Here is a 21,091-nt window from a genome sequence, read left to right as displayed (position 1 = left end):
TTAAGCAAAATGTGAATTACTAATATAATAACTTTTTACATCTTTGAAGTTTCTTCTGATAGGATAATTTACACATTTACACAAGTACTGACTCTGATGTTGACAAAATCTTAAGAACTTAGCATGCAGCATTCAACATTGCAAGAATTGTATAAATGCAGGCATGTTATATTTTCATCCTTGAAAAAAGTAGGAAAATTGTTTAGAGTAAAAGGGCTGACCTACATGAACATATAGTCTTTTCGTCAGTCTCAGGCCGTGTCCGAAACGACGACTTCGGCTACAGCTACGGCTAGATCGCGCGCGTCTGCCTATTCTTCAACACTGGTAGACGCGCTGATCTAGACGTAGCTGTAGCCGAAGTCGTCGTTTCGGACACGGCCTTATTCAGGGTTGAAGTTGCATAGAAGTTTTAAGTATCACCAAGACTTCACTCCATCAAGGATCCCTACTGCCAGGTCTCAAGCTAGAGGCGCCAGACTTTCCTTTAGATGACAGACTTGACACACTTGTTAGAGAACTTCCAGAGGCACCTGATGGTTCAGAAAACATGAAATTTATGTATGTCCGCATCATTAAGAACAATTGCTTGTTAAATTACTTGTTAAAAACACCCGTTTCAGACAGGCGCTCCACAGTCGCGCTGAACCAAATTTTGAATTTAGTACTAGAAAAGTTTGACGTCTGAAACAGTTATTGGCAACCGGACGTGCTACAAGTACAAAGATCTCTGGAGCTGAAGCCTTTTATTGTTAATCTGAAAGCACAAAAAGTAATGCAACAATTGTGTTTTTTCTTACAGTATTCTCTTGCAAATCCGCTGACCAATTGAGCCAAAATGCTCACAGATTTGTTATTGCAAGAAATGTTTGACGTCTGAAACAGTTAAGAGCAACCGGACGTGCTACAAGTAAAAAGATCTCTGGAGCTGAAGCCTTTTATTGTTAATCTGAAAGCACAAAAAGTAATGCAACAATTGTTTTTTTTCTTTCAGTATTCTCTTGCAAATCCGATGACCAATTGAGACAAATTTGTTATTTTATGCATATATTATTGGGAAACACCATGTGAAAAAACTTATCTTTGACAATTAAAGCCCAGTGTCTTTAAGATTTAAAAAAAAAAGAGTTTCTGAAATGAGTTTTTTGTAAACTCACCTAGATCTTGCTCTTCCAGCTCTCGGCTCCGTCGCTCAGCGGCGAGTTTCTCCAACCCCTCCGTATAGAACCCGTTGAAGTCCAGCCTGTGTATGATGTTGGTCATGTTGTGTTCACAGTCCGTCGTGCTGAACAGGCTCAGCTGGTCCAGCAGGCTCACCAGCAGAGTGGAGAAGTTACTGTCAAAGTTGCCGATGGTGCTGGCGAACTCCTCGCTGCCGATTAACTGGTCCACGTGCTCTGAAGCGACCTGAGTTGTGGAAAGACAGAGAGGTTGACAGAATGGACAACGGTTTGAACGCCATTTGCTAAAAACTCACTTAATCAATGTGTTTTATTTAACCATCATACTGTCTGACCTTTCAATATCATCCACTATGATTTTGAATGATAGCTGAACTTTGCCAGTTTGAAATGAATGTCAACCCTCCTACAACTTATTTATACATATCAACCAATAAGGTGCTCAAGGCGCTTGCACAAAGAGAGACTCTCTTTAAGAGGTTTTGAAGTTTTTATGATCTACCGGTATGAGACATAGTCACAGAGCAAATTATAAGGTTTTTGCAAGGTGCTGCGGCGCATTCGGCAGCCACTGCCAGGAATGCTGGGGCGAACACCTTCTCTAGAGATAAGTGCACTGGGTTATTTTATGTGCATTACACAACGTACGTAACTATGGCTAATTGCTTCTCTTCATCTAGCAATGATGTTTAAGTGTCTTTGGTTAAGGACTAAAGTGTCATTAGCAAGACTTGAACTAGCACTCTGCTGACCAGAAACACCAGAGCTCAAGTCCGGTGTGCGCGCTTGACCGCTCAGCCATTAGTCTTTTTCCCAACATAAAGTGGTACAATGGTACAGTACCTTGGTAGCAGCTTTCCATTTCTTAGACTCTGTCTTATCCTTGTCCTTGCCTTTAGGATCTGTAGTATCCACCAGGAAGCTGGCCTCTCCCTCTACGTTCATCGTCTCCGTCATTCTCTGAACATTGAGAAGAAAAGGAAATTTTTTGCATTTATTTGCAAAAATAAAAGTAATGAGTTTTGCATCAGGGTAAAGAATATAAACCAGTTGCAAATTATGAGGTTAAAGAACATAATATTCATTTGTAACCTGATACTGATCGGTTGTATATGGGTAAAAACCAAAAAATTTATATTCTTTATCCCCGATGCAAATTTAACATCTATTAAACACAGTATGTTAAGTACTTTCTTGGGTTCTGTAAGAAAATCCACAGGCAACTTTTAAACCCCAGGATAAAAACAAGCTATAGTGATTTTATATGGTATAATTTACCTGGATGCAATTGGCAAATGTGACACACACGAGCATGAGTTTACTGACGATCTTCAATAACTCTGGGTTGGTCAGCATGCAGTCTTTTAGACATTTGTCTAAGAAGTCAGTGTGAATGTCCAACACATCATCAATGTTGGATATCTGGATGATAGAGAACCACAAACAGAGAGTAATTAATAGGAGTACAAATTGTGCACCATTTTAGAAAGACTATATGAAAACTGTACTTAAACATTTAATTGTTTTGGGGGCAAAAACAAGTGTGTAAAAAAAAAAAAAATCTCAACAAAGTTGATCATGTGAGTTATTTTGATTGATTGAATTAATTTGAATAAAATACAGAAAGAGCATGAACAAAATACATGTACAAAAAGCAAGTAAATAACATAAGCCAAAAGAGAAAACCAGAAAGAAAAACGGCACAAAATTATGCAAGGTAATTATGACGGGACGATTACCTGTACATACAAACAGACAAACAAAACCTTCTTAAAGGCAGTGGACACTATTGGTAATTACTCAAAATAATTATTAGCATAAAAACCTACTTGGTTACGAGGATTTGGGAGGGTTGATGGTACAAAACATTGTGAGAAACGGCTCCCTCTGATGAAGTGACGTAGTTTTCGAGAAAGAAGCAATTTTCATCGAATTTGATTTTAAAACCTCAGATTTAGAATTTGAGGTCTCGAAGTCAAGCAACTTTGTGTGACAAGGGTGTTTTTTTTCTATATTTTATTATTTGGCAACTTCGATGACCGATTGAGCTCAAATTTTCACAGGTTTTATATTTTATGCATATGTTCAGATACAGCAAGTGAGAAGACCGGTCTTTGACAATTACCAATAGTGTCCAGTGTCTTTAAAGATACAGTAAACAGGTACCTGTCTGAGCTTGGTCTCCATGACCTGCCAGTTTGGCTCCACCACCTCAAACATCATATAGTACTGGAGGTTCTGCACTAGATGGAGCATGCGTTGCCGAAGCGCAAAGGCTGCTGCGTACCACTTGGACGAGTGTAGTGTGTACTTCTTAGCAGCCTTGTTCAGGACCCATAGACTGTGGGAGGGATAATGACAGTTATCTGTGTACGGTAGTCTCTCACAATGATATAAGGGTCATTTTGTGCCAAATCGGCGTCTCAGATTTTACTTACTGTTTTTTACTTACCGTTTTTCAAAAACAATCCACTATGGGTAGCATGAAGATACACAAACTTTTTGGAATCCTACTCCTTCACATTTTTGAGATCAACTCGAATCTAGTATCAAAGTAGCACAGGCCATTTGGATATCAAGGTAATAGGCCTTCATAAAAACTGAAATTAGCAAAACCTTGGTGAGTTGGCATGGACTGACCCATAACCTTTGGCCCTAAATCCACTCCAAGTACAATTTATTTAACCCCTTAAGGACCATAGCTGCCAGAAATGGCTCGTACCGAATTGCCCATAGTTAGCGGACACAAATGGCAGCAAGACTTGACCTTCTACAACTCAAACAACAAGGTCAGAACAATCATGTCCTGAATTTACATTTTCCAATGTTTCCCATGTTACCATAGTATCTATGTTTCTGCAACAATACCGATGTCATAATATTATTTTAGACACTATTACAAACCAGAGAAAGCTTTTACAGAAAAAGCAAGGAAGGGAATGTTTACAATGAAACTAAATATAGTGTGTATAAATACTCACTTGCATAGTATTCTCTCGACGTGCTTGCAGTAAAACAAGTGTCTGAACAGCATTTGGTATCGTGTTAATGCCTAAAACAGATGGAAATGTAAAGATTGATCAACTGAAATGCTTTTGATTGATTAGACTTCATTCACTTTTTGGAGAATAAATGAATAAAATTGTTTATAACTAAGCATTAGCTAAAGTGAAAAGTGTGGAAACAGTTTTAAAATCATCTATATATCAATATAAGCAATCTAAACATTGCTTTTTTGAATGCATAATTCCGCCTGATGGACAGCAAAATACCGGATTTGGAGTCGCGCTGAACCAGATTATTGAACTAAGTGCTTGAAAGGTTCAATGTCTGAAAGAGTTAAGAGTGACTGGATGCGCTTGTAAGTTGTTGTGGTCAAACTCAGAAATTCTTTAATGGAGCTTTCCCTTATTAATGAGGTTACCAGCCAAAAAAACAGGGGTGGATTTCACAAAACTTTACGCAACTTGGTAAGTCCACTTGTGCAATGTTTATGGAGCAACCTGCGCCATAAACATTCCACAAGTGGACTTACGCAGTAGCATAAGGTTTGTGAAATCGGCTGCAGGGGTGGATTTCACAAAGAGTTAAGACTAGTCTAGGACTAGCCTTAAGTTTTTAATATCTCCTACGACTAGTCCTAAGTTCCGACTAGCCCTACTGCTTTGTGAAATCGGTCCCATGTTACACACATTGTTTGTGACGGGTTAATTTTTGCTTAGCAATAGTTTTACTGCTCTTATAAAGCTCTAGCAGAATCCTACCTTTCTGCTGAGAATGAGAGATTCCGGCCACCTGACAACGTAGTCAAAGGAAAAAGCTTCCAAGCATGAGATGTGGATCTCTGTTGGGTCAATCTCCTGAATGATAGCTGCGAAAAAAAGAAAGAAAAAAATTGGTATATACTATTATATTACTAATAATGAGTAGGGTAGATGGCCTTAGCTTGCGATCCAAACCGGACCTTCTTCAGAGGCATAAAACAAGTACAAACAAATACAATCCCTTTACAGAAAAAAGAGGGGAAAAGGGTTCAGGGAAGGATCCAGGAAAAAGCGAGAAAATATTTTATTTCTAATAATATTTTTCCAGCCCTCCCTTAATCCTCTGCTCTTCTGTTTGCTATAAATGGATATGTTATTGATTGTGCTTGTTTATGCCTCTGATAACGGTCTGGTTTGGATCGAAGCTAAGGCCATCTACCCTACAGACCGTATTGATAATAATAATAATAATAATAATAATAATACAGTATCCCTTAATTTCTCGATAAAAAGAAACACCTACTTACATTTCTCAATTCTTGATTCAATGGAGAGAATTCTGAGGAGCTGTGTGATGAGATCATATGGAAGCAGCTCCACCCTGCAAAGGTACATGTACATTGCACAAATAATATCAATTAATAGACCTTAAACTATTATCGAAATCCGAAGCAAGGCGAAGGACAATGCAAATTTCTGATGAAACTTTCCAAAAGACATCACTGCAAAAGCAATAGGCACCCATGGTTTTGTGGTCTAGCAATGCAGAGGTAATTTGCATAAATTCCATCCAAGTGGTGTGACTGGTTTTCGTTTTCACAGGTTAAAAAAGTACTGAGTATACAGTGTTCAATACACATCAGTGTAAGGGAAAATACCAAAAAATACAAAAAATATTTTGAAGCAAAATTGAAGCAGCATGCAGATTTATTGGATCAAAGTAAAATCAAACTGCCAATGACAACAACAGTTAAACAATACAAGTTTTACTGATCTTCCAGCATTTTACGAGGCAGTACATCATAGTATGGTCCTAAATCACACACAACCTTCAGATTATCATTACCTCAAGTCATCCTTGAAGGCATGAGAGTTGGCCTAGCTGGTGCGAACAGCAAGCTCCAGGAGAGATTAAAACTGGCTGGGGGGGCTTGGTCAAGCAACATTTTTAACCACAAGCCCCGCAGTTGTGTGGTTCCACCCCCAAAGTTGGCACTGATCACAGCTACATGTTTGTAAATCACAGAAACCTCATCTTACCTCAAGTCATCTTTGAAGGCGTCAGAGTTGGCCTGGCTGGTACGGACAGCAAGCTCAAGGAGTGATTCCAGCCGGCTTGGGATGATCTCATCCACTTGTTTCTTCAATTCCTCGGTCGTTATGTCCATCAGATGGACAAAGAAGTCTCCTTGCTCTAGCAGGAAATATCTCTTGATGGACCTAGTCAGATTCAGAGAGAAAAAAGAAGCCCTTTAGATGGATCCCGGTCCAACTTCATGGCTCTGCTTACCGTAAGCAAAGAATCAGGTTAACAGAAGCAGGTAATTTCACGCTTACAACGACAAGCGAATTGCACAGGTTAGCAGTGGTTTTGTTCTTGTTCGCACTTGCACACTCCACGCTGCTAGGCATTCTTCCCTTACCCACATAGCGCAGAAAATCGGAGGTTTGTGATCGCGAGTGCAGAACTCAGCGGTAAGCAGAGCCATGAAATTGGGCCCTGGTTGACTTCAGTGGACTTGATGTCTTGCATGTGGATGAGCAACCAGAATAAGATTATAAGCTAAAATACCATGTCACACGTACAATTTGTGACTGGTATCCTGCTCATAATTTGCTAACCAGGAATTCTTTAAGCAGTATTTTCTGCTTGAGCAGCTTTATTAAATTTGGCCCAGATATCAATTATTTCCATTTACCTGAGCCTTGGCATGAGGTCTCTGTCCTCCATGATGTGATCCAGTAATACCTTGCTAGCGTACTGATAGGCATGTTCAATATGATCTACATACTGACGCTCCTTCAATGTGTAAAGTATCTCTTCAGCCTGAGGACACTTGGGATCACGACCTTGGCAGAAGAAAAAAACAATTCACAAAAAATAATTCACACTACGAAAACCTCAAACACCTCAAATCTCTTTCTATGTGTAAAGTAATGTGTGAAGTAGATATTCAGCTAGAGGGCACTTTGGATCACGACCTTGGCAGAAGAAAAAATCATCAAAAACAATTCATGTTATGGAAATCTCAAACACCTCAAAACTATTAAGAAAAAGGGCAGACTATTTACCTTTATATCAGTATGACTGAACAGGTCTGGAAGGGCCCAGGTCAAAATTCCAGTTGAACCTAGTTAACTGGGGTCAACTGGTTTAACTGGATAGTGATCAAACTCGTCCATTTTCCATATTAACCAACTGGTTTGGACTAGGTTTAACTGTGTTCAACTAGGTTGAAATTATAAACCAGTTGGTCTCTGTCCATTTTCCATATTAAACCAACTGGTTTTAACTGTGTTTAACTAGTTTATCAACTGGTTTCAACTAGTTCCAGTTAAACCCAGTTTAACTAGGTTCAACTGGAATTTCGACCTGGGGGGGGGGGGAGATGCTGTTGATATTGTTGACTTTTGATTACCACTGGAGTTATAAATTTTAAGGAGCTTTTAGGAACAGTATCCTAAGTACTACATAAGTAGACAATTACGACTGATTTTCCTCACTAGGCTAACTTTAAAAAGTGTGGATCCAGATAATAGTGTACAAATATTGACTGCTTTGAGTGCTATGGTTAAAACTACGACTCCCGAGGTGATCCCCGAGGCGTAGGGAAAATGGAACGGTCCGGGGATCACCGAGGGGGTCGGAGTTTTAACCATAGCCCGAGTTAAAGCAGTCAATATTTTTTTGATAACACCCCAACAGACTATTTATCATCTTCATACACTTAAAGTCACCTGGAAGTGGTTTATTGTCAAAATAAAGCTTTTGTCATTAATATATGTGTTTTGATGAGTGGAATGTGAATAAACAGTTAACTAAGGTTTTAAAAAATCAGTTCTTATGTTATTTACAAATTTAAGAGTAGACCCCGACCCGAGAGGGCGCTGTTCGTGACGTCAATCGAGGCAGACTTTGCCTGTAATGCGTAGAGTAAACACAATTGCAAAGCACATGTACGGACCAAGTCGTGAGTTTGTACGTTTCAAAAAAAGATTTTTGGGGTTTTTTTCCGGCAATGCAGACCAGGTGTATTGCTGCTGAATGCAGAAAAACACTTTTTGAAACGTACCAACTCACGACTTGGACGTACATGTACTTTGCACGTGTGTTTACTATACGCATAACGTACCAACTCACGACTTGGTCGTACATGTACTTTGCACGTGTGTTTACTATACGCATTGCAGGCAAAGTCTGCCTCGATTGACGTCATAAAAGGGGTAGGCGGAGTCAGCCCCCCAAACAACTTTATGTATTTTTTAAACATATAAATCGTGACAAACAATTACTAAAAAAATTGTTTTATTGTTCATAAGCATATACTCTTATGTTTGAAAGAAAAAAAATTCTATTTCCAGGTGACTTTAATGTTTAACTGATTGCGTTCGAGGTGGATAAAAAGATGTCTGGGTACTGCACGCCGTGTGATAGTCGTCAGACTATCACACGGTGTGATAGTCACACGGCCGCTGTCTTGTAAAACTAAGACATATCATGTGACACGCTCTAAACCAATGAAAAGGCAGAATATTTGTAAGGGGTGTTATAATCTAAAATGTCTCATCCCTGGTTATTGTAACCAGGGTAAAGTTCTACACAAAATGACCAATATAAGTGTCAAAGATTGGCAAACACCACACTAAATTCTTTTGAGTAGCGGAGGTCTGGTGGTTAGACTGCATCCCTCGAATCAACAGGTTGTGGGTTTGAATCCTACCAAGCTAATTGCTGATTTCACAATGAACAGAATAAGTATTGTCATCTAGTTTAACGAATCACAATTTCTTGATTAATGACATTCAAAATCAAAGACACAAAACCAATGTTTGTATGAGAGAGATTGGCTGTAGGTGTTTATATCCCTGTGACGAGATCACTTAACAGGAATATCATCTAAACAAACAAACAAACAAACAAACACAAAGACAAACATAAGGATGTTCTCACCACACTCCCTGATGACGTTGAGGTATTTCCCCGTCCGTAGTATTTTGTCGGCGACATTCTCCAGGAAGACCGGTATCCTGTCTCGGCAGACGGTGTAGTGCTGCTCCCAGTAGGCATCGTTGTATTCCTGCTGTAGTTTCTCCTTGCGGTATGCTTCGTGCTCCTCTATCATGAACTGGGAAAGATAAAAAATAAAAATATAAGTTTTGTTAAATCGTTGCAGTACTAGCTGCTAAGGATTCAACAATTAGAATAATGACAACTATAGTTCTTACAAAGTGCATTTCACAATAATGTCCCAATGGACTTTACATTACTGCCCTGAACCCAATTTCATAGAGCTGCTAAGCACAGCAATTTGCTTAGCATGAAATTTCTTCCTGGATAAAAACAGAATTACCAACCAAATTTCCATTTGTTGCATATTGCTTGTTACTGGTATTCAGCTGTTGTTTGCTTATCCTGAAAATCACGTGGAAATTTGGTTGGTAATCCTGTTTTCATCAAGGAAGAAATTTCATGCTAAGCAAATTAATGTTTGTGCTCAGCAGCTCTATAAAATTGGGCCCTGGTTATTGGGCCAATAAAATGACTTTCATCTTTCTCAGCTCCCTGGGGAGTATACAGCCCTGAGCTGCTGTGAGCTACCCTCGCAGTACATGTACACCCATTTTCTTGGGCATCTTGCTCAACAAGTGTCATGACCAGGATTCGAACCAACACTCCAATGACTTAACCACCAAAACTTGAATTCAATGCTCCTTACCATAACACCCTACAACCCTGCCTCTACACCTGATCTGACAACATTCAAACGAAACCTTATCTTTTCAATCTTTTCAATCTGTCGTTCGATCAACCACCACAGGGACTTGCTATCAACCAGTGCCTTTGAATGGTCTTCAGATACTGTGAACCTCATAAATGTTAGTTATTATTATTATTAAAGGGGTAGAGATAGTGGGAGTATACGTACCTCGCAGTATGGGTCTTTGATAATTCCCTTGTAGATCCACTTCTCTAAGACTTCAAAGTAGGGTGCACATGCTGACTGAGTGAGGAACAGGCATAGGTTCTGCGCCCTGGTGTCTCTATACAAAAGAAACAAAATGACAGTCTAGACACAGCACAGAAAGGACTGTACGTATTGTAAGAATGAATCTTGGACAGCATAGCAATTGGCCATATATTTGCACAAGAACTTTATCAACTGGCAGCAGATGTTGCCTGGGCCCAATCTCATAAGAGCTGCTTAAAGGCAGTGGACACTATTGGTAATTACTCAAAATAATTATTAGCATAAAACCTTTACTTGGTGACGAGAAATGGGGAGAGGTTGATAGTATATATAACATTGTGAGAAACGGCGCCCTCTGAAGTGAAGTAGTTTTCGAGAAAGAACAATTTTTCCTCGAATTTGATTTTGAGACCTCAGAATTAGATTTGGAGGTCTCAAAATCAAGCATCTGAAAGCACACAACTTCGTGTGACAAGTGTGTTATTTCTTTCATGAGTTACCTCGCAACTTCAATGACCAATTGAGCGTAACTTTTCACAGGTTTGTTATGTTATGCATACATGTATGTTGAGATACACCAAGTGAGAAGACTGGTCTTTGACAATTACCAATAGTGTCCAGTGTCTTTAACCAGACAATTTTGCTTAAAATTAAATTAAATTTCAATTCAATTCATTTTCAAGACATTTATTTCCATTCCAACATACCATTAAATATAAATGAACAGTATTGAGGTTAGTCGGAAATGGCAGCATAACCAGAAAAGCCAAAGCTTGTGGTAGGCATGTCCAGACAAACAAAAATACAAATGGATTCACATGACCAACAACAAGTATAGCGAGAGTATGGTAAGATATTTCAATAGCAGGATACAAGTCAGAAATGGTGCACGTCACATGGTATTTTGCCTGGTAACCTTATTCTGGTAAGCATGATTTTGTTATGCTTAGAGCTACTTTTTCTGCTTAAGCAGCTCTATGAAATCGGGGCCTGGTACTCAACACAATGTTTTTGAGCATGACTACCAGATGATATCAACCGCCAGTCGACAAATGATCATTGCGCAAACTTGACGCTGGACATCTCCTCCCTAGTTTGATACCGAGCATGGACAGAAATTCTCTTACCCGATCATGGTGACCGTCCTCTCATGCAGTAAGCTGAGAACAGCGCCCCCTGTTGATGCCCCTCGGTCTATGGATAGTGCTATCGAGGAGAGGATCTCCATAGTCTGCTTGCAGGGCTGGATGTAGAACCAGAATCTCTGCAGCGGGAGTTGGCCCTGTCGGAACTGGTGCTCAAGCTGTGCTGTGAGAATGTAGTACTCCTACAATGAAGAACATTGTTACACTTATAGGATTTGAGGCATTGCATGGTGAGGTATCAATATATATTTGGTTTGCGGTAACACCATGTGTGTATCTACTTGCCAGGTAGAGTTGTTCTTAGTGAACTGTCTTGCTTTATTCTACTGCCGCGGAGTAGATAATCGGAGGTTCGGGAGACTTCTCAGTTCTGAAAAGAACTGTCCTGCTTTTTAACTATTACCAGGGCGGATGGTATAGAAAATAGACTGGACTGCGTCTTTGGCTTATAGGATCGTAATTAACTGTACTGCCGCGGAGTCAGTTCTGAATAGGTCTCAACAGTTCGACTAGCTTGCTCTAGTCACTGCAGGAGGCTGTAAGCCAAAGTAGCAGTCCAGTCTATTTTCTATACCATCCGCCCTGGTAATAGTTAAAACGCAGGACAGTTCTTTTCAGAACTGAGAAGTCTCCCGAACCGCCCATTATCTACTCGGCGGCAGTAGAATAAAGCAAGACAGTTCCCTAAGAACAACTCTACCTGGCAAGTAGATACACACATGGTGTTACCGCAAACCAAATATATATTGTTACACTTGTGACAGGGATTAATGAAAAATGATAACAAGCCTCAAATTATTAACCAGGGCACCCACAGCAATTGCAGCGGTGCACTGTGCTTTTGCTGTGGTGCCCTTTGCAAGGTTTCAGTACAAATTTATATTTTTCACATAGAAGTGACCCTTACTAGAGGGAAAATAAATACATTACTTTGAAGTGAAATGATTCTCAAAAGTCAAGTTCTGAGTGATTGAGAGTGATTAACAAATGCTTATCATCCCTTAAGGCACAGCTTCGGTAATTGTCAAAGACCAGTATTTTCACTTGGTGTATTCAGCATATATGCATAAAATAACAAATCTATGACAATTTGGACTCAATTAATCACCAAAGTTGCAAGAGAATATTGAGAAAAAACCCTGTTTGCACAACTTTGTGTGCTTTCAGAAGCCTAAAAGATGCTCTAGGCCTTAAGTCTTTTATTATTTGAAGGGTAAATTACTTTCTCTCTTGAGGGATTTGTTTCTCACAAAAATGTTGTATACTATCAACAGCTCTCCAAGTAAGTTTGTTATGCTAATTATTTTTTTGAGTAATTACCAAAAGTGTCCAGTGCCATTAAGACAGAACTTACCTTTATAAGGGTCTTCATAGCTCCACACAAGGCATGGTTCACCACGCCGTACTCAAATGAAGATTTGTCCTCAATGAATCGTACCACAGAAGAGTACATAGTACATACAGGTAAAATGCGATTGGCTACTTCCCGCAAAGAGATGTCCAGCGATTGGTCGATGATGAATGTGCGGCCTGACGATTGGTCAGTGGGTGGGCGAAGCAGAATATACTTTCCCTCTGTCCCCTAAAACAGAAACAATATAAGAAATTAATTTAAAATTTGACAGAGTAGGGTTTGAAACTTTGCATGGTGGGAATATAATTAGGTGAGGTTTGTGGTAGCACCAAGTGTGAATTTCTCTTAAGTAGTGAAACACCAAAGATGGAACTGTCCTGGAATTAATACAAAATCTTAAACTTTTTAAAAACCAACCCAGTCACCGGAGTGTGGCTTTGAATCCCGTTCATGACACTTAAGCAAGATACTTTAATATAATTGCTTCTCTTCACCCAGGGGTTTAAGTGGATACCTGTGAGGGCAGAGATGGTTCTTGTGATCGATTTAGTTTAGTGCGCTACATATTTGGTAGCACAGGCTGTATACTGCCCAGGGAGTTGAGATGGTTTAAGGAATGAATTAAATGGCTCAGTGACCGGGGGAATAATGTTGGAGTGCCATGAGCATCACTAAGTGAGGGACCTCATAATCTTCAAGTCAAGCGCCAAGCCATCCTAGTGATATTTGTCCAGATGTTTCAACCCAACACGCAGGAGCCTAGTCCCTCAGCACTGGCCAAGCCGATGTCTTGTTTCAGGGTGTCTCCGAAGGAAAGACATCTTCTCCCACAAGAAGCCTCGCCTTGTGCGGGCTCCCCACAGGAGGGTTAGGCAAGCGACAATCTCCGAGTGGCTGACACAGTGACCAGCAAAAACTTGAGGCGGGGTTCTCTGTAGCCTTCGGCCAGCCAGCCTACAGGTTGCAGTTTCTTAAATGATGGACCTGAGCGCTATAAATGAAGTCAATCCTATACATCACAATGAATTACAAGTCCATCAACTCACCGTCATGACCATGAGGAGATCCTGAACAATGGCCATTTCCTGCACTCCTAGAGGTAGAGTCCCGAGGGCCACACCAGGCTCCGAGGCTCCAGGACTCGTCACAAAGTCTCCCGATAGGTTTGGCCTCTCAAACACCCAGGCAGACAGCTCCGGCAACTTGAGAGACACTGAAAATGGAAATGCAAAACTTGAAGCATTGGTTTCTTTTTTAGCCTTAAAAAACACAGATGAGGCAAATTAGTATACCTTTGATTTTTAATCCTATATGAATGTACATGTATACAAATTTAACAATTTAACGTTTTTGAAATATCGCCAGAGCATGTCCCTGCAGGAAGAATAATCCATAAAAGGAATACACAATCTGAGAAGCGTTACTGACAGTATGATTGTGTGAAAAACAAAATAGTGATATCTTTACCACATGCTAATGTTGCTTACAATTTTTCCTGGATTGTTTTTCCCTCATCATTTTCTTGAAGACTTCAGATGCTTGACTGGTGGTAGCTCCACTGCTCGCTAAAGTTAAAAGCTGGTTCCGAAGCTACAAAGAAATAAAACAAGCTTTCACGTTTTTTTTGGTTTTTTTTCATAACTAAATTAGAAGCTTACTACAGCATCAGCATTAATGAACAGTAAGGATATGTAACTTGTTAGGTAGTTTTGGGGTTGGACAAAGAAAAATTGACTAGAGCCTGCAAGATCTGATTGAACATAGCCCCATGTTGGCGATCTCTCGTATGGTGTATTGCTCAAAATTTGCAACAAAAATTCACGACCCCTTATGGTGATGCCTCTGCTGTCACTACCTAGGTTGTATCTTAAACGTGGGCGATATCTCTGGCTAAATGGTAGTTACAGGTTGCTACATGTATACAGTAGTTAAAAGTAGTGGGACCCCTCAAACAAAGATATTGACAAAGTAGGGAGACTAACAACATCAGGTTATAAGTTGGTAGAGTGCCTGCATGTTTATCTGGAGGTTGCAGGGTTAAGTCCAACCCTAATAAAATTGTGGTTTTTGACTTAATTCTCTTGTATGACTTTTTAGGAAGTTGTTCTAAAAATATAGGGAGAAGTCATCAGATTATGCTTACTACGAACGCAACTCTCTAAAAAACTAACACAGGCATGAAATGTTCAATCAATAGATTCAGAGTAAAACTTCCAAAGGAATGAACAAACAAAAATAGGTGAAAAAGTTTTCATCCTACAAATAAAGAAAGCGTTACCTCTGAAACTTCTTGTTCAGACATTTTGGAGCCAGACGCCGGCAGAACAGCCTTGTCCATTGCCATCTGCATAGCCTGGGCATTCTGTTGTAGTATGTCTACTGTGTCTTTGTCCTCAGATAACTTGGACAACAGGTAGACAAAGGCATCCAAGTCTCTGACACTGTTGGTAAAAGCATACTCAACGTTTGACTTGAGAACAATCACACATCAAAATCCTTCTAAATATGGTCGGGGAAAAAAACCACTGAGACAATGAACCGATCCGGCCTGTCAATCAAACTGTGCGCGTTCACCCATTTGACCAATCACAGCGATGATTGTGGTCGGACAAACTCGGTCATGCGTGCGCGTATATTTGGCACGCGCGGCAGAATCGTGCAGAATGTCATTGGGAGTGCTCGTGCACGTGTCTTGCTCACGTGCGCGGTGGGCGGAGCTTAGTAGAAAGCCGGAACGGTCCATTGGAACCAGATAACCTTTTAGTGCCACCTCTCATGTCAGTAAAGGTTAGCTTATAATAGTTCTGTTGAATCAACTTACTAAACTCTGACAATTTAAGGGTGTGAGAATTTTGGTTTTGGCCACACTTGGCTACACTCAGCTTATTAAAAGTTTAGTACTAGTTTACATGAATCTAATGTGACAGGTCACACCATGATCTGTATTCCCAGGAATAGTGAACAAAATGATTTTTTGTTTCCAGTATGGCAGCCCCTTTGAACTGTGTGTTTATTTATCATCTACAATCCCACGCGTCCACCAAGAGTACTCATTTTGGGGAGGAATTGTATTTGATCAAATTAATGAAAAGTCCCTTTGAACTGTGTGTTTATTTATCATCTACAATCCCACGCGTCAACCAAGAGTACTAGTTTGGGGGAGGATTTGTATTTGATCAAATTAATGATGCTATGTCAGATTTTTTGCAGATTTGACCAAATTTTGATTTAAAATTCAATAGGAATTTGATGGGGGGTCGAGAAAGTTACAAGCTTTTATTTGAGCCATTGCTCGAAAAAAGTCTGCCAATTATTAGTAGCAGTGAAATAAAGTGCTCAAAATTAGTTTTTGTCGGGATCCCGACAATACATCACGACGTGAACAATTCTTATGTGTTTTATAAGAAACGATTTAATTTTTTGTCATAGTTCCTGACCATTAAAAGTAAAAAGTAAACTTTTTTTCATTAGAGCGGGTGATACTCTTTGAAATACCATTCACTCAAAAAAATCTATTTTTTAATGTTTGGGGCAAAAAATCTGACATAGAATCTTTAATAAAAAGTTCCCCCCTAGCAGCTTATTAACTTATCCTCAGACAGTTCATCGGGCCCTAAAATGTAATCTTGAAGGGGCACAGCAATTTTTCCTCTAGCAAGGGACACTTCTATGAGGAAAATGTAACTTTGTATCGGAACTTTGCTAAGGGCACCACAACCCGAGCACAGGGCAACACAAAGATATAATAATTGGGTCTCAGAATTCATCACTGCAATTTTTACCTATCTTTCTGAAGGTTTGTATATACTCAGCGCTTTGAGTACCTTGTTAGGTAGATATGTGCGCTATATAAGACTTCGATATTATTATTATTTTTATAATAGCAGTGGGTGCCGTATTTCCAGGCCTGAGTCCTTTTCCTTGCTAGCCAACTTTGCCAACAATAAAAAGGTGCTTATCCTCCAAACAAAACTGTACGCTAGATATTTCGCACATTTCGGTAACTCACTTTTTTGACTTCAGCTCATCATATTTCTGGAGAAAATCCACTGGGGTCTGAGAGAACTCAGCAATCTTGCGCTTAGCGCTATGTGCGGACACCTGGGTGGTCACATACGGTGTGCGGTTCTTCACCAGTAGGTCTACATACAGCTCGGGGCCATCCACACCATGCAGACTACATTGGGTGGAAAGTAAAAACAAAAAGATGGTTTAGTGTTTTTATACTCGAGTCATAAACAATAATGAAATGCAAAGTAAATTTGAATGACCCATATAATAACCACTACTGTAAAAAGAAAGAAAATACAGAATGCTCAGCTCTATCTCTCGATATGGAACAGTCCAGAATCAGGGGCTTTAAATTTCCCCCTCCACAGGCACACTTTGTTTCTGTTTTCTAAGAATAACAAACAAAGGTAACAGGGTTTTATCTTACAATGAATAAGTGTTACAAATATACGCCCTTTTCGTACTACATCTTTTATCCCTAGGGGAAGGCCCCGGAAATTGTTTTCCCCTTCGTTGCCCCGTCACACTTTCACCCTGTCCTCATCTAGGTTCCTAATCCATGGGTTCCGGTTGCAGGTTTCAAGGCGTTTACCGCTTATATGTATAAATACCTCTACTCCAGAACAGGGGTGGCTATTCTTCTTCCTATCTAGTGCAGCCTTCATGATTGAAGATAGTCGCACTGCGAGACACATCGGGGCGAACCCCTTCTCTTTGCGATAAGATAAGTGTGTACTGGGGTCTTTTACGTGCGTTGATATCTGTTTATAACAACACACAGACCCTACAGCTTTACGTTCTATCCGAAGGACGAAGCAGTGGTTAAGTGTTTTGCTTAAAAGGACACAAGTATCACGACTCCCGAAGTATCACGACTCCCGAACCCACACTCCCCTTAACAGGACAGAGTATGAGGTCAGTGGCAGTGCTCTTAACGGTCTGCCACGACATTTACCGGGGTAGATCCGGGGTAAAGTGATCCGAGTATGAAAGGGCTCGTCATTTAGCCCCCGGGGTTGCCCCTGAGGAATAGAGTAGTGTAAAAAGGGATGTCCTTCTTATAAATGCAGTGTAAAAACAATGGCAAAAACCATACCCCAGAATCTTGATGAGTTCACTGACTTGGTGATGCACACGGAACTCACTCATGTTGAAGTCCTTTTTATAGAATCATCTGACAATGAAAGGTTGCACCTTGACAGAGATTGACAAAAACAAAATCAAAGGTTTTATTAACAAACCCTTTGCATGCTTTGCATTTTTTGCATTAGTTATAGTTGCGATAACGTAAACCCTCCTCCCAGAGGATGGCTTATGTTATCGCAACTACCCGCGCATATGTTGCACAACGCAAGCCTAAACAGCGCCCTCACAGTGTGGTCAAAAAAAGACATATCACTGGCTTTGCCTGTACATCTGTTCAAGGCTCGTGATTCCATGAATAAGGCCAGATATCAGGTCCAGATTTCTAGAACCTGGCGAGGGTTGAAGACCCAAGTTTAGGTCTTTGACCCTCGCCAGAGCAGAGCTTTAATTAAAAAATAAACAACATTATTTATAAATTATTGTTAACTAGTTCTTTAATCTTTTACCTCATATTCCATTCTAGTTGCGATAACGTAACCCTCCTCCCGACGGCTGCCCGGCCTTCCGGAGGAGGGTTACGTTATCGCAACTAATCCCATTCACACTTGAGGAGGATAGAGCCCCTTGAATTTGAATGATTTATTCAACTAAAGGAATCAATGTGTGGTGAAGAGGTTTTCAACTAGTGATTTAATCCCAACCAGGCTTGGTTCTTGATAATTTTACCTAGACGAAGTCGAGGTAAATTATCAAGAACCAGGCCTCAGCGGGTTTAAACCACTAGTTCAACACACACCGATTCAACACACTTTGATTCCCATTCATAAATACCTCTTCGGTCAAAAAACATCAACACTTTTGGTCAAAAAGTAAAATAAATGCAAAAATTATAATTGTTCAATGATTTCTTTCAACACAACATCCCTCCAGCTATGAAATGGTATGGCCCTCCGCCGCCCTCGGGTAAACAACTCCTTATAAGGGAATGCTGAGCGCGTCGCGCGTATCGCGTGATGTGGCACAACTGTTTAAGCCAATACTCTCGAACAATAGGAATGAAGAAACTGTCTTATAAGAACAGGTGCAAGCTCACATGTCACGCCCATGAATTAACACTTTTTACCGGTCATAAACAAAGGTTTATTTATACACACCCACATGACGTGCTCTCCACCAATAGGAATAGCAAAACTGTCTGAGGTATTTATGAATAAATAATAAAGCTACTTACTTGAGCCCCCCAAAAGAAATTAAGCACAACCAAACAACACGAGCCACCAACAAATGATTATTGTGTTGTATTGTAACAGCTGTTAGGTTGTTATTTAGTTAGTGTAATTCAACATTGTGAATTTGTTCATTGTTGCTTGTGTTTTTGTGTACTTGTAAAAAAAATATATACATCATCACATCCTCCTCTTACCAGTTTTCACGGTATTATGCCTTTTTCTTTGAATTGGGAAAAAATAATGATGCCATATATCAACCGATGCCCTAATTATCTTCATTTGTTAATATGAAGTATGCAAACATATATTAAAACTTGATGGACATTGAAATGTTCACACCACACACCGATCTTCGATGACTTCAACTGGCCCCATTTGTTTTTAGTTTTTCCTGTTTTCACGGCAAACAAGAAAGTATGGTTTCCCGGTGAAGCCATACATGCATGGAAGAAACATCTGCAGTGACTACAAGTGTTCTTTGAGACTCTGTCTATGACTCTATAGCCAGCAGTTGTCTTCATTTTATTCAAAATATTTTTTTATTAAATTTTAAAAACTACCATGGTATTAACTTGCAAAAAATTTTAAAAAATTAAAAAATAATAAAAAGTGTGAATAATTACTGGCTTTCAAATCTGATTTAATTTTTTTTTCTTCTTAATATAATAAAGCATATAAATAAACAGTGATAATTGAATCAACAAGCTGATGTTTATATTTTAATATTAATAATAGTATTGGTATGATTGTTAAAAAATAAAAATCATCAAAAATATTAGAAAATGATATAAGGCACATGGCTTCTTTAAAGTTATGAAATTTTTCCTAACAAAAAGCACAATGTTCACAGAGTTACATTAATCTTACACAGTTTGACGACTATGACAGTAGAAAGCTTCCCTTGAAATTTTACTTACTGAGGTGCTGTAGTTTTTGAGAAATGAGTAAAAGTAAAAATGTTTGTATCAGTTTTAGCATGTAAAAACGTATTAACCAGTTATATGCTATGGTTTTGGACTTTGGTATAATATCACAACTGGTTAAGAGGATTTTACATGCTAAAATAATTTTGGTCTCATGAGACCAAAATTATTTTGTGACTTGTTTTACTCATTTCTCAAAAACTACACCACCTTAGTAAGTAATATTTGAAGCGAAGCTTTCCACTATCATTATCTTCAAACCCTGTAAGTTTAATGTAAATCTGTTGACATTTTGAAAAAGTACCCGAATCTTTTAAGCCTCTGTATTTTTTTTCCAGAATGCTCAGCAATATATTCAGTCACATGATTTGATCATCGTGAATTGTGAATTGAAATAGTGTTTGATGAAACTTTTTCGGTGGGCAAATATTTTTATAATGCCTAAAATACCAAACTTTTTGCATAATTACAAGTGCAAATAACCAGTGGAGCCTTACGTGTTTCTAAGTTTTGGTCAAGGGAGAGGAGACTCTTTGCTTAGCAAATAAAACCACACAATTTTTATCTAGGGTAGGGACTGTTTACATCGCACACAGAGAGGTAAAAGATTTGCCACGATTTTAGGGACACCTCGAAAACAGGACCTCCTACGATATACTAAAATCTTTAGTATACTACATGTATGTAATACTAAATAGTAAAAAAAACCTGTTGCCTGGTTGGTTTCCTGTCGGGACAGTATGGCTTGCCATGCTTACTTACTGTAGGCCTACTCTAGTACGAAACTACACTAGTCCATTTATACTAGTTAGACGCTTAAGCCTTAGGAAGTTAGCATAATTTTAACAGCTATTCAATAACAAATGCACTTTTGTTTGTGGCTCAATCAAATGTCATATTTTCCCTTGATTAATTTTAATGATGGCCGTATGTTGTGTTATTGTTCAATATTTATCGAAAGCAAAGCTGATCCACTAACCTGATGGTGTAGTGTAATTTACAGCAAGTTATGTTTCTGTTGTGTCCAGGCAGCAGTCGAAAGAGCGCGCCCTATTTTTTATATGATCTGTCCAGAAAAAAAAGGTACGCATGCGTGTAAACAGTACTCTTTCGATATTTATAAATTGTATAAAGACAAAAAATATCCTTATTTTAAATTTATCAAGCAATTTAAGGTCTTAAAATAATATTTTTGTACAACAAAATTAT

The 21,091-nt window shown here is 39.2% G+C and overlaps 1 protein-coding gene across 1 annotated transcript; it reads right to left on the bottom strand.

Annotated features, from left to right (window-relative positions):
* Positions 1-319: 319 nt before the first annotated feature.
* Positions 320-20,957, bottom strand: LOC117289566 (gamma-tubulin complex component 2-like). Its single transcript, XM_033770723.1, has 20 exons — positions 20,862-20,957; positions 17,741-17,838; positions 16,643-16,810; positions 14,912-15,074; positions 14,121-14,223; positions 13,680-13,846; positions 12,634-12,861; positions 11,262-11,461; positions 10,093-10,207; positions 9,117-9,291; positions 6,865-7,015; positions 6,206-6,385; positions 5,473-5,546; positions 4,946-5,052; positions 4,163-4,233; positions 3,348-3,522; positions 2,460-2,603; positions 2,025-2,141; positions 1,158-1,407; positions 320-533 (listed from the first exon to the last, which is right to left on the bottom strand). Exons 2-20 carry the CDS (start codon positions 17,791-17,793, stop codon positions 439-441), a joined length of 2,736 nt encoding a protein of 911 aa, XP_033626614.1. The 5' UTR covers positions 17,794-17,838; positions 20,862-20,957; the 3' UTR covers positions 320-438.
* Positions 20,958-21,091: the final 134 nt, after the last annotated feature.

The sequence above is a fragment of the Asterias rubens genome, chromosome 4 (assembly GCF_902459465.1).
Source record: "Asterias rubens chromosome 4, eAstRub1.3, whole genome shotgun sequence".
NCBI lineage: Eukaryota > Metazoa > Echinodermata > Asteroidea > Forcipulatida > Asteriidae > Asterias > Asterias rubens.
Note: the sequence above shows the minus strand (reverse complement) of the source record. Positions and strands in the feature narration are given on the sequence as shown.

What these genes read in the sequence shown, in the direction of transcription:
- LOC117289566 (XM_033770723.1), bottom strand. Translation starts at nt 17,793, where the DNA reads ATGAGTGAGTTCCGTGTGCATCACCAAGTCAGTGAACTCATCAAGATT. An exon ending in AGGACGGTCACCATGATCGG is followed by an intron (nt 10,208 to 11,261) that starts GTAAGAGAATTT and finishes TCTTTTGTATAG; the next exon opens with AGACACCAGGGCGCAGAACC. An exon ending in GCTGGAAGAGCAAGATCTAG is followed by an intron (nt 534 to 1,157) that starts GTGAGTTTACAA and finishes CTGAACCATCAG; the next exon opens with GTGCCTCTGGAAGTTCTCTA.